Source organism: Nyctereutes procyonoides, unplaced genomic scaffold (assembly GCF_905146905.1).
Source record: "Nyctereutes procyonoides isolate TBG_1078 unplaced genomic scaffold, NYPRO_anot_genome, whole genome shotgun sequence".
Lineage (NCBI taxonomy): Eukaryota > Metazoa > Chordata > Mammalia > Carnivora > Canidae > Nyctereutes > Nyctereutes procyonoides.
Window position 1 is genome coordinate 26482908 of NW_026575125.1, and position 13437 is coordinate 26496344.

General features: G+C 39.3%; 1 protein-coding gene across 12 annotated transcripts in view; it reads right to left on the minus strand.

Moving 5' to 3' along the window:
* Positions 1 to 13437, minus strand: part of DMD (dystrophin) — a 2039779-nt gene that overhangs the window by 50356 nt on the left and 1975986 nt on the right. For all 12 annotated transcript variants that reach the window (XM_055339022.1, XM_055339018.1, XM_055339021.1 and 9 more), the window contains 3 exons: positions 10418 to 10483; positions 9236 to 9301; positions 6402 to 6560 (listed from right to left, as the gene is read on the minus strand). In XM_055339022.1, the coding sequence (XP_055194997.1) occupies positions 6402 to 6560; positions 9236 to 9301; positions 10418 to 10483 (291 nt within the window). The remainder of the gene's footprint in view (positions 1 to 6401; positions 6561 to 9235; positions 9302 to 10417; positions 10484 to 13437) is intronic.

Sequence of the window (13437 nt, forward strand, 5' to 3'; positions counted from 1 at the left end):
GGAAGGCCTAGTTTCATGAAATTCCTCACATCCTACTCCTCTTTTCCCTCTAGTCCAGCTTAAAAGAAATGTGCAGACCAACTAGGAGAATCACTGTCCCCACTAATCACCGGTGAGGTCTGTGGGACATGTAACACTCCGTGATGCTCCCGGCCCCCATGCCATATCCTCTGTTCTGCATCTCCCACACTGTCTTCAGAGGCGGCCCTTCTCCCATCCAGAGCCATACCTCCTCTTGTACCCATAACCGCTCTCCCTCCTGCCTCCTTTGGGCCAATGCTCCCATCATCCCCAAGTTCTCCTCCTCTCTCCTTCTGGAATATTCCTCCAGCATGTAAGCTATTAGGGATCTTTGAGTAAGAAGATAGGGTGAACCCCACATGCTACTGTATGAAATAATCCTAGGACGCCTGGGTGGCTCAGCGGTTGAGTGTCTGCCTTCGGCTCAGGTTGTGATCCTGGGGTCCTTGGATGGAGTCTCGCATCGGGCTCCCTGCAGGGAGCCTGCTTCTCCCTCTGCCTATGTCTCTTCCTCTCTCTCCGTGTCTTTCATGAATAAATAAATAAAACCTTAAAAAAATCCCAAGAAGCACAAATTTATTTGCAAAGATTTACACGTGTAGAGATTATTTATGAAAGGATACCTAAGAACCCAATATGGGTGGTAGCCCTTGGAGCTGAAAACACTACAGTTAGGGAAGAAGGCTGGAGAAGGACTCCATTTTCTCCATCTGCCTTTTGGAACCATTTGGATTCCATGTAATGTGCATGATGACCTATTTTTAGAAAGGTAGTTAAACAGACATTGTAATGTTCAAATCTTCCAGACTTCTACCAAGCCCCATGTTCTTCTGCTACACACTGCCTGGGTAGGTAAGTTCAGTCTTTTAGTTTCAACTGCTCCTTGGGAGCTGGTGGCTCCTAGGTCTAGTATCTTTGGAAGCTTCACAGTTCTACTCTGGCTGTCAGACATTTACCCGTGGGTGTGTCACCAGGCCTTAGACTCAACTTCTCCCACCCCCCATTCACCGGCTTCCAGCTACTCCACCCTTGAGGAAGGATGTCTATAAATACTGTAAATACTATAAACTTACATTTGTTTTAAAAATATAGATAAAGAAGGGACCTGCTTCTCTTCCCGAATTGCCAGTCCAAGATGCAAACAACCATCATCTCGCCACACATCCCCTCCACAACTGGGACTCATTCCTTCCCTCCCTCCTCAGATCCATGGAACCCCCAAGTCAAACAGCTCTGCTCCTGCCCAGAAATACCACTCAAATTTAGCCTGTCCTCCCCATTTCTGTTACCTTCCTTTAGGCCCCGGTGATCTCTTTCATGGGTTTCCATGCCACTTCCCAATTTCAATTCCTTCTTCCAGTATAGTTCTTTTCAGGGTCACCCTCCACACAGCTGCCTGAGCCACGGAGGTAAGTGTAGATCTAACAGTACCAACCAGGCTTCTGCCTGAGTAGCTCCCCATGCTAGGTGAGGTGGCACCACACCCTTCCCGGCAAAAGCCTAAGGAAGGATTATGGAATCAAGACCTCGGAGACAATGCAGAAAATGGCCAGCCCTGGGCCCAAGGTCATTCCATCATTCACACAGTAAAGCAACAGGATCATGATTCCCAGCTAGCTCAACTGTTGCCTAAGTGACCAATCTAGAATTTCTGTGACAATAACGTTTATAATCTGGCATAATCACTGGAGGAAAGAAAAGGAGCAAGGAAAACTCAAATTTAGACTGCACAGTGTCCAGTCGCCCAACAAGACATATGAAAGATACAGAGTAGGTACTAGGAATTCCCACAGTTCCCTGCTGCCATATAACATCTACTGACAACCTGAATTCACTTCAGCCCTCACAGTAAATCAGGTTCGTATTTACCCTCCTTTTAGACCCGAGAATAATCTAATCAATTTGCTATGCAGGCAACAGGATGACAATGAGTTTTGGTCTCCCATAAAGGTTGCCTTTTCATTGAGAGGGTCACATCTAAAATTTCAGGGCAAGTCTTACTTCATTTAGACAGTGCAGAGAAAAATATGTTGGAATCTGACACTACTGCGTTTAGTCAGGAGATTGAAGGCTTTTGAGTCTGTGCAGGAAAAAAGCCAACTGTGAGCTTGCAATGCTAAAGACACACAATGGATCAAATTCTCAATATCCAACTGGCCTCAATCGGTTGACAGTGAATCTGAATTATCTGCAGAATGAGGATGAGACAGTATGCAGAAGTGAAACATTAAAGATGGTGTAAGTCACTAGTCACCCAAATTTATGAGATGCTAGTGAGAAAATTCAGAGTCAGATTTAGCTTTTGCTCAGAGCTTTCAATTTATATTTGTGGTAGTCACCAACAATCAAGAGAATGCCACTGGGCAAAACATACATGGCCTAGGATTCAGAAAATGAATGTTTAACATTCTAAATTTATGACAAAGCAATGCCTGGTGCTAATCAAGGAAGTTTGGAGAAGGGAAGTATTTTGAAAAGCAAGCAGAAGAACAGCTTTTAAAAGGCGTTGCTCTATAAAATTAGGTTTTAAAGATAATTTTAGTCAAAAGTACATGCGTGAATGCTACACTTAAAATAAATTCAGCTTCATTTCATTCATTCATTCATTCATTCATTCAACAAATACTTATTGAATGCTATGTCCAACATCTGGGAGAAATGGAATCCTAAAGACCGAGGTAACACACCCGGGAGACACTTCTACATTAGCTATTCTCTTTCTCTCCAAGGGGATCGTGGGGGAGCAGTCATGAAGATGAACAGAAATCAAGAACATATCTCTTCAGGAAGGGGGGTCTCCAAGCCTATTTTTTTAAAGATTATTTGTTTGTTTATTCATGAGAGACACACAGAGAGAGGCAGAGACATAGAGGGAGAAGTAGGTTCCTCACAGGGAGCCCAATGTAGGACTCGATCCTTGGACCTGGGATCATGCTCTGAGCCGAAGGTAGACATTTAACTGCTGAGCCACCCAGGTGTCCCTCCAAGCCTCTTTCCTTGCTCTGTCATTTGGAGGTAAGTCCTAACTACAGAATAAAGGAATACAAAATACATGTAGATATGGTAAGTATATGTCCGAAGGACATGGGACAATCTCAATTTTGAATATCCATTCCCCAGAGACCCTGAGTAGTTCAGTAGGTTGAACATCTGACTCTTGATTTCGACTCAGGTCATGATCTCAGGGCCATGGGTGTGGGGGCTCAGTGCTCAGTGGGGACTCTGCTTGTCTCTCTCCCTCTCCCTCTGCCCCTTCTCCAGCTTGTGCTACGTGTGTGTGCACGCATGCGCACGTGCACTCGCTCTCTAATATCTATTCTCATTTTTTCTAAAAGTATACTTGTATTCGTCTAATTACATAGCCCAGTTTGACTCAGGAAATGCAGTCAGCTTGGCAGGCCCTGAGGGAGGACATCTACTGAGCCCCTGGATTCTTTCAGAGGAAGGACAGGAAACGGTGAATGAAAGCCCCTTAAGCATCTCTCAACTCAGGGATCATGAAGGCAAAACTATGGCTCTGAAGCTTTGGGCAGAACTATAAGAAGACAAGAGAGAACAGAGCAAAGGAAACCAGACAGTGTACTTTCGGGAGGGGGGCTCTCTGGAGACATTTCTTTGGAATAGGGTAGGAAGGGAAAATGAGATATAGTGAAGAGAAGAAGAAAGAAGGCTCATCCTGACCTTTACTTGAAGGTCAAGAGGACTTCCAGAAAGACTTGCATCAACATCAGATTCTTCAACATCATTCTTCAGGAGCTGTAAGGAGCCCTGGTGTAAATTTCTTTTTTTTCTTTCTTCTACAGAATAAACCATCCCATTCTTGGGGAATGGTCTTGGATATCCTTCAGGAGAAAGTGGTTATCACTGTACCACAAGTAACTGAGTTAGCTTATTCATGCATAGTCCTTAATAATACTACCACAGGGCTCCTGGCTCAGAGGAACATGCAACTCTTGATCTTGGGGTCATGGGTTTGAGCCCCATGGTGGGTGTAGAGATTACTTAAATTTTAAAAAAAGCTTAAAAAACGTAATACTGCTTCAAGTCAAGGTACATTCTAGGGACTATGTCACAATTCTATGTAAGTTTTGTTTACATACAATGACTCTTTTTTATGCTTTGGTGCAAGAGTTAGCTATTTCAAGTCAGAAAATCTGGACTTGAAGTTGGTTCTGCCATTGGCTCATTGAGAAATCTGGGTCAAGCCATTTGAACCTCTATGAACCAGCATTTCTCCATCCATCTTCTTTACAGAGCTTTAAGGGAGATTAAATGACTCAAAATACATTAAAGTGCTCTGGAAGTGATGAAATGATAGATAAATGATGGTTATCAGTACTCTTTATCAACACCCTTTGGACTGGTCTTCGTGGTACAGAAGGAAAGTGTGCTAACAACAAACAAAACTCTTACCAATGACACAGAGAGATACATTGCACAACGGGCAACAATCCTATAGTACAAAAACATTTTTACTCCTGGATAACATCAAATTCTACTTATAATGCCAATGCCAACATTCTCTTCTTATTTGACTTTGACCCCTAAGATAACTATAGGTTTAATATAGATGGATACTAAGGAGGAACCTCAATAAAATGGAAAGAAATGTTTTATCTACCATTCAGTGCCAGTTTTACAAATAAAGCCAAAAATAGTATTACCATTAAAACCAAAAAAATGTTCAGTATTACCTCCTAGATGGTACTCATGTGACATCCTTGCTGTATTCTTAAAGTTAGGTTTTTACCAAACATTTCCTGATTATCCCCTAAGTATTCACACTGTGCTAGGAACTCTAGGGGACGATTATGAGGATTAAGACACAGTCCTTGCCCCAAAGGCATTCACTGTCTTGTTAGAGGGAGGCTCTGGGATAACTGATAAAAAGGCAAACTGTCAGGGAGTTCTCTGAAAAAGGTTCACAGTATTCAGAGAATATAGGCAAAAGATTGATTACTTCCAAATGCAGGGACCTGCCAGAGCTCTATGGAGAAGATTATTTTGAAGAAGGTCACAGAGGATGGGTAGGACTCTTTCATCAGATATGGGAGGGATGGGGGTTAGCAGGTAGTCTGAGACGCAAGCTTGAGCTTGACCCAGAAAGTGGATGAGAGCAGGATGTATTCAGAAACAGTTGCTACAGCAGCATGGCTGGAACACAGGTACAGAGGAAGATAATGTCATAAAAGAAAATCAAGAGAAAATTCTGAACAGTTTTAGGATTCCTGGGTTTGCCAGAAAAATCCAGTTTCTGAAAAGCTGGATTTTTTTTTTCTAGATGCAGAAACACAATGAAGGAAGAATGACATGAAGGGTCTTGGTTCTGGAAAGATATACAATTCAAGTCGGTATGGAGGATATACTGGAAGGGTGAGAAAAGTAGTAAAGAGAAGCCAACCGGATAAGAAGCATGGCCACAGGTTTTAAGAGCTAGACGGGGGGCAGTGGCAGCAGAAAGCAGCGGATGAATGGTATTTTGCTTTTTCATCTTGAGGGGACATACTCCCCCAGGGCACCACTTCTCCGACATACCGCACTGTCTAGATTCACAGCTCTTGACGCCTTGGGCTAAAACCAAAGAGATGAAAGTAGTCAAGTCCCACAAATGTGAGCAACTGCTCCTTTTAAAGACTTGCCTGGTGGCATTTGTCTAAAGAAGGCCCCGTGAGTTAGAAGTGATCACAGGTAAAAGCCTCTCTTAACCAAGAGACAGACCTGTGATAAAATAAATGTAACACAAAAGTCAATGGCCAATGATTTCTACTATCCTGATGCCACATAATACCCCAGAGTTTTTACACCCATGTCCTCTCTGTAGTCTTTATGTATCTTCTTCACCATTTTAACTGCTGTTGTTTCTATTTTTTCAGTGAGACTGGCATTGTCTCACTAATCTGCTATGATGGTGAACATAAATGACTTCCGTGTTTGAGGGTGGAAATAAGATGAATGAATTTGTTCCCAGGTCGGACCAAGCCAACGAACCTCCTTTCTTAAATGCTTTGAGGTAGTAATATGGCCAAATACATGTACAAATCATATAACTTTAAAATTAACAGGACTTGCTTTGTTCTTAAACTCACTTCTCAAATATAAAATCAAAGCCCCTGAAACACATGCAACAAATCAATCACCACCATTAGCATTAATTCCTCTCACCCCTAAATTAGGACTTCTTAATTATACTATCGCATTTGTTTTCTTCTTTCAGGTAACAAAAAAGGAGAGAGAGAGAGACTCTGTAAATGGAGCTAAACAGATTATTGTAGAAAACAATTAGACACAGAATGACTCTAAGTGAAGATTCCTGGCGCTTTTCTATGTGTGCACGTGTATGCACTCTGCATACCAATGACAAAGCTAGAAAGAAAACTCACCTGTTTTCTTCCTCAAGATCTGCTAGGATTCTCTCTAGCTCCCCTCTTTCCTCACTCTCTAAGGAAATCAAGATCTGGGCAGGACTACGAGGCTGGCTCAGGGGGGAGTCCTGGTTCAAACTTTGGCAGTAATGCTGGATTAACAAATGTTCATCATCTCTGGAAAATAAAATCAAAGGTTTTGGTTTTTTCTCCCCTTATTTTGCTTTGGGGGTTAGGGACTCGGGTGTGTATTTAAAAATAGAAACATTTGCTCTTAACAATTAATTAGACCCCTTTTCCTATTTCTAAAGACATTTTGATACTCTTGAGGTTGTGATCTGTGATTGTAGAGGTGACAATTCCAAGTGTTTCTTTGCTCAAATTTCCAAATGAATTTGATTGGCCTATTTACATGGGTAAATAAGAATTTACAGAAGTTTACAGAATTAGAGAAATACTGGGACTCGATGTTGACCGTTCAACCAATAGTTAACAGATATTAAAAGACATAACACTGGCTATATAATGCTTTTGCTACCAAGCCTGTCAAGATAATCTGTTCACTAACCCACACTCTTAGTGATAATGACCAGGAAAAAAACCCCACAACTGTAGCCTTTACAATAATGAATATTTTCTTCAGGGGAGGACAATATGGCCACAAAGTGCTGTGTTGCTAAGCCGGTTTGAACTTACAAAAGCCATAGAGGCAAGATGGTAACAATAATGAAACTGGAAATGAATGACGGTTTCATTCAATTATTGTTCACATAGAAAAACAAAAACTGGAAGGAAAAGCACTGGGATGACTAATTAAAAGAAGACTGAACAACTCATTCTTTAGAACAGCTTTTAAGGACTGATCTTCAGGAGCAAAGAAGCAAAAGGCTTACATTTGGGGAGGCAGCTGCAATGTTTCCTTAAAACTAGAAACTCTCTAACACACAGGAGAAATTTTTTTCTAAATGTATTGCTCCCAGCTCCTTAGAAGCCTGTATACTTCTAAGTTATAAGAACTTTGTTCTGTTCTTAATGAGAGGCTAAGGCTCTTTGTTTCTTGTTAGATATGAGTAGGATGATGTTAATATTCCTTTCACTAAGTCTTCTGAGTTGAAAACAATTCAGGTATTTAGGAAAAAAAAAATCCTCCTGACTTAAATGATCAAGCCAGGTAATTGGCTAAGGAGTGAAAAGTTGACTAAAAATAATTATTGGGTGTTAAAAACTAACATTTAAGTGAAGTCTACCAATCCCCCAAATCACGTCCCCAGACTTGCCTCCAAAACGTGATGGTTTTACCCTCTAACATGGAGTCAAAATGGATTTTATGTCCTCAGAATGAGCTAAAGCTAAATTTTATTTAAAAATTGTAAAAAGAAATTTTACTACCTTATTATCCCTCTTCCCAAATTCTGAAATTTTATTACAAGAACTTCCCATATTTAATTACACCAGAGCTGTAATTAAATTTCTCTGACTGTTCTCTCCGGCAGTCAATGGATGGCAGCTGTTACTCTACAGGTACAGCTTGAAATAATATGAATGTGCTAGAGCTTCCAATACCAAAATTGGTGACCCAAAGAAGCAAATCATTCAAGATGTTTACATTTGGTTGATTCTTTGGCCACAGTTTTCTGTCAAAGTGTTTCACATAAATCCTACCAATACTTATCCCCATGACTGAGGAAGAGAATACACCGCAGCTACTTTTGTTTGGGGAAAAGGTTGTTTTCATTTTAAGTAACTCAGTCATATCCAAATGACTGGGTGTCGACCTGATTCAACACTCACCTCTGAAGGTGATCACCTATCTACTCAATGACTTGTTCTCATGTCTTCAATAACCAGTTATGTATAAATGCCACTCAGATACTATTTCCCTCAGCCTAATGCACACAAAGGCTTTTGCCTCATCTGAGTGTGACTCTGGGCTGCCATTCCAATGGCATGATAAATTTACCAATCATTCTTCTCTTTGCCTAGATTCTCCATGACAAACTGGTGAGACATCTGTAACTTATCCAAGGAAAGACACAGCTGTGCTTTGACTACATTTTTTTCTAAGTTACCTATTCGGTTAGTAGATCCTGACTCTTTTCCTACGTATTAGCTTCTTAATTGGCTCCCTCCACCTCAGGCCCTTGGTTCCTGGTGTTGTCCCTCTGTGCTCCTCATTGTGAACACCTCCCCAACTAAGTAATGAAGCCACTGTTTCCCTACCATAGCTGTGTGCTCTGCTATATCTAGCACTGCATTCTCTGTTTCCTTCTACTTGACAGGCCTGGCTTATCATCCCACTCAAAAAACTTTGTACTCCCTCTTCTGAAACCCTTCACAAAACTGCCTCATCTTATTTAGCTAGTGAAGATGCTAAGTCACAAAAATCTACTACTTTAAATCTCTGAAGGAACATGCCCAACTAACCTACCAGATGGGAACTACCAATGCAACTATACCAAGATTATATGTCTGTTCCCCGAGTGGAGAAAATACTACTTAGCCATCACTTTAAAAAAAACTCATGTCCAATCCCTTTAAATATCTGGCAGGTTTGGTCAAAGATTAAGCATTTAATATAATTTCAATATTTGTGCCTGTAAAACTTGTGATAATCTGTTATTAAATAAGGCACACTGTTTTTGCTACTCTGGAATACCAATAATATCACATTTTGGATGAGCTCATTCAGTGTCAGGTGGTTAAGAGTCAAAGAAAAAAAAGTACATGAATGGCTCCTTGAAAGATTAAGTGAGTCTAATGCTAATTCCTATCCTCTGCACTATCCTACCTCTAAAGCCCTCAAAGCAATTTCATCGTGAGGAACATTTTGTAAAAAGAGACAGGATACTTACATGCTCTCATTAGGAGAGATGCTATCATTTAGATAAGATCCATTGCTGTTTTCCATTTCTGCTAGCCTGATAAAAAACGTAAAAGCTCATTAAAACTTATGTGATTTCTTAGAATCTATTCAAGACCTAATCGAACATTCCTGAAAACTAAAGGATAAATCATGTCAAGAAGAGAAAGGAATCCTTCAAATTAAAGAATGTGTGTGTTGCCCTAACCACTTGAGGCAGTGAGTGGTGGACCACAGCTAGTTAGTAGCTTTACATTTATGTTATAAATTATAAGGGAGGTTGTATTTAGTTGATTTTTTTCTTCTTCTTCACAGATTGATCTTCCTTTCACTGAGAATAGGCCTTTGTTTTTTACAAGAAAAACTTCCCTAACAACAGATACACTCTGTACCTTCGCTACCCCCTTCTTTTTTAAGACAATTAAAGCTTTCCTCTGATGACAGACTTTTATATAGCTACTTAATGCTTCTCCCGGTTGATAACCAACTTTTAGCAGTTAGAATATAGATAAAGGATGGACTCATAGTAAGCTCTCTGAACAGTCTGCCACCAATTTTTACCTTCAGAAACCTCCTTCCCCTCAGACAGTAATAAAATCTTTTTACCACTAAAAAACAAAAAAAGTTAACCAAACTCTTAAAGACTTATTTAACAAGCATAAGATAGTTTACACATAGCAATTTGGTTTTTGGGTATAAAAATTCTCTGAAACACAAAGAAGGTGGGCCAAAAAGTTGTAAGGATTAGGAAAATTAATGCTTCTCTTCTTTACAGCATATGATGCAAAATAAGTGCACAAATGGAAAGCCAATGCTTTCATATGCTCTATAGAACACAGTACCATTTCTTCACACACGGATGTCTGGTCTAGCAGTTTTCTAAGAAGGTGAGATGGTTTCTAAGCCAATTCTTTAAACGTGCTCAGTATGCAAAACATCGCAAAGCTATCAGAGATGCTTAGAGGCCGGGGTTAGGGGAGATTGTTCTGGACTAATGCTCTTACTGGTGTCCAAAAACAACATGCAGTAGAATGGCATGCACGTTAGAGGGCAAGTGGATTAGTAGAAATCAGACAAGATTGGGGGGAAAAAAAGATTTCAAATGATTATAGGTTAGCTTTCCTTGGTTAGTTATTTCAATCAATATTTGCCTGGCATTCAACTAGTCTCATACCTGCTAGCATAATGCTCAATGCGTGAATGAGTATCATCGTGTGAAAGCTGAGGGGACGAGGCAGGCCTATAAGGCAGAAAATGTGATTAGTCACAGATACCATCCATTAATGGAGAAAAAAAACCCCACCACACAGTCATGTTATATACATGGCCTAACATGCTTTTATTCTAACTCTGGATAATATACACATCTGGCTGGTCCTGTATCTTAGGTATCATCAAGTATTTTAAATCAAAGTTGATTTTTTTTTCCAAAAAAATTCCTCTTTTTTTTTCCCCAAAAGCCATTGAAAGAGATCAAAATATTCTCTGGAAAGTTTAAATTACAGGAAAGGTTGGGGGAGACCATCTCTTTGGGACGTTTGTCCTCCTACCTTGTCATTTCTCACATCCTATAGTTCTGAGACTGTGTTGGCACTAGGTGGTTAAAAATTTGGAATAGTTTACACCCGTGCTATTTATTAGCTGCTTCCTTAGTGAATGGAAACTGTACATTTGCCCAGTACATCCACAGTCAACAATTTTAGTTCCAAGGAGGCCAGCGGAGGCCAGACCAGGCCCTATTAAGATTCTACACAGCAAGATGTCTTGGTCTGTGTAGTTTTTGTAAGGAAGCAATATAACCACCGATTTAGTAGCAGGGCTATATTACTACTTCATAAAATAAAATTGAATGACCCCAAACGATACTGTGATGTCTTAAAAAGGAACGACTAAATTCAATAAAATGTCACAGTATCTAAAACATTTCTTATCAGGGATACTGTGTGCTAACATACAGAGAAGAAAACAAGAAGGGAAGGAAACATATTTTGAAGGTTAATATGAATAGTCTATATGCTTTTGGAGTGTAAAACCCTACTTTTTTTTTAAGCTCCAGAGACTAAGAAATGTGGTAAAGGTTAATATTTCCCCCACTCTTTCATATCTGATCTATTAATTATCCCTGAAGTTTTTATGAATCCATCTGTTCTGAAAACCAGTTTGGACTTGGGTTTTCTTGTTGTAATTGGAATAGGACAAAAGTTCTCTTCCATTTCTGTCCTGACACAGCAAGCCCTTGGGTAAAGGCACGGATCCAAAAGTCAACAGTAACCTATTCAGTGAGCAGTGGTTTAGACCAACGTCCAAACAGCATTAATGGACTTGGTCAAGACTAATAAGAATACATTTGGGTTTTTTTCTTATATGGAAAAAAAAAACCCACCCATGTAGTCAACTAGGCTTACATAGGAAATGTGCTAGAAATCCCTATTCTTAAAGAAGACAATCATAAGATGATTACAACACAGTATAGCAAACAACTAGGGAACTGAGGTCTTCACTGAGAGATCTTATTTATGCAACCAGTGTTGTCTAGGTCAAGGGTCACCATAATCCAATTTGTAATGAACTACAAGGACCTTTAAGCTGTCATGAGGAAATGAGGATGGCCACCCAATTTACTAGGCAGGTCCAAAGATATCCATATGAATCTTTGCTCTAGCTTTGTAGAGCTTAGTTCATTTCTTAGAACCCTGGAATGGCACATTATTAGAAAAATGCTAAGGTCCGTCTTAAAATATTCACTGCAGGTCGAGATAATTTAGTACTTGGATTATTTGGTTTATAAGCCCCATCTTCTGGAACAAACCAGTTTTTCATTTACATACTTTTTTTTCATTTACATATTTTTTTTCATTTACATACTTCTGATAAGCTAAAAGCCCACCAGGAAGGAAAATGGGTGTTTTCCCTTCTAATGGTTGCTACCTTGGTAGTGTATAGAAGAAAGAAAACCCAAGACCTCTGAGCATATCCATACCAAGAAAACTAGGCAGGTAAATTCAAAACACTTTAGTAAAATCTTATGCAGAAAATATTATGCAGCACTTTAATTCTTAGCCTTGAGGCTAATTCCATGTTTTTCTTATTAATGTACGTAGCACCTAACACAGTATGCATAAGCACAAGAACTCCTAAATCCAGAAATCTAAAAAAAAAAAATAGTAGTACACTAAAGGAAATACCTATTAAACCAGAAAGTGAGCCAAAAGGGAGCACTGTTCAGAGAATGATCATTTAAAAAAACAAGAATAAGTAAAAGTACCAAAACCATCTAGTCCAGAAACAAAACTAAATGCAAAGCCTTCTGAAATGCTTTTCTGAGAGACGGTAACCACACTGTTCTCCCTTCCTACACACAAAACGATATACCCAGAAGGATTAGTCCTGTTATCATTAATGGCCAATTCCATCCCCACCCACCAAAGGTTTCTCTTTTGTGAAAACTCCATTAATAAATTTTCATCCGCTTAGTTTCCAAAGCAGAATAGCTAAAAGAATACTGTTTCTCTCTTTGCGGACAAACAACATAAAAGGTTTAGGCTAGATTTAGTTTTAAAAATAATACGACAAATACAGGTAAATGAGGGTTTACTCTAAGGAAAAACAAAAAATCTGTATCTCAGTCAACATTCAAATTCTGTGATCCACATGAGAATCTGTTACCATCACAGGGAATTCTTGCAAAATTAAGACACCTCAGGACCTGGTTCTTCTGCCTAAGTAGGAGAGCTCTACAATATATTTTATAAATTATTAATAATCCCATGAGTAAAGACTTTAATAAACTTGCTGGTATTAAAGAAATAGGGACCATAGCTTTCTGGGTTTGGTTTTCTTCCTCAAAAGTAGAATTTCCCACTATTTCTGAATAATCGAACAGACTTTTTTTTATAAAAAGACAAAGTGATTTCATGTTTTAGATTTTAGAGGAAGATATTTTAATATAGGATGTTACTCATTTTAAATATCTTCAAAATGTAAGGCAAACACCCTCTACTTAAAATAAGTGTCATTAAACTAACTCACTTGCTGTGTTTTTTTCCTCATTGGTTGATGTATTCAATAAACTTTTTTTTCCATTCAAGGAATTGTTAGTTATTCTTTGCTTATTATTTTGTACTACCTCTATCCGTACATTTTTAAAGTCATTCTGTAGCATATTTTCCTTTTGGGTATTTCAACTGGCTAAAA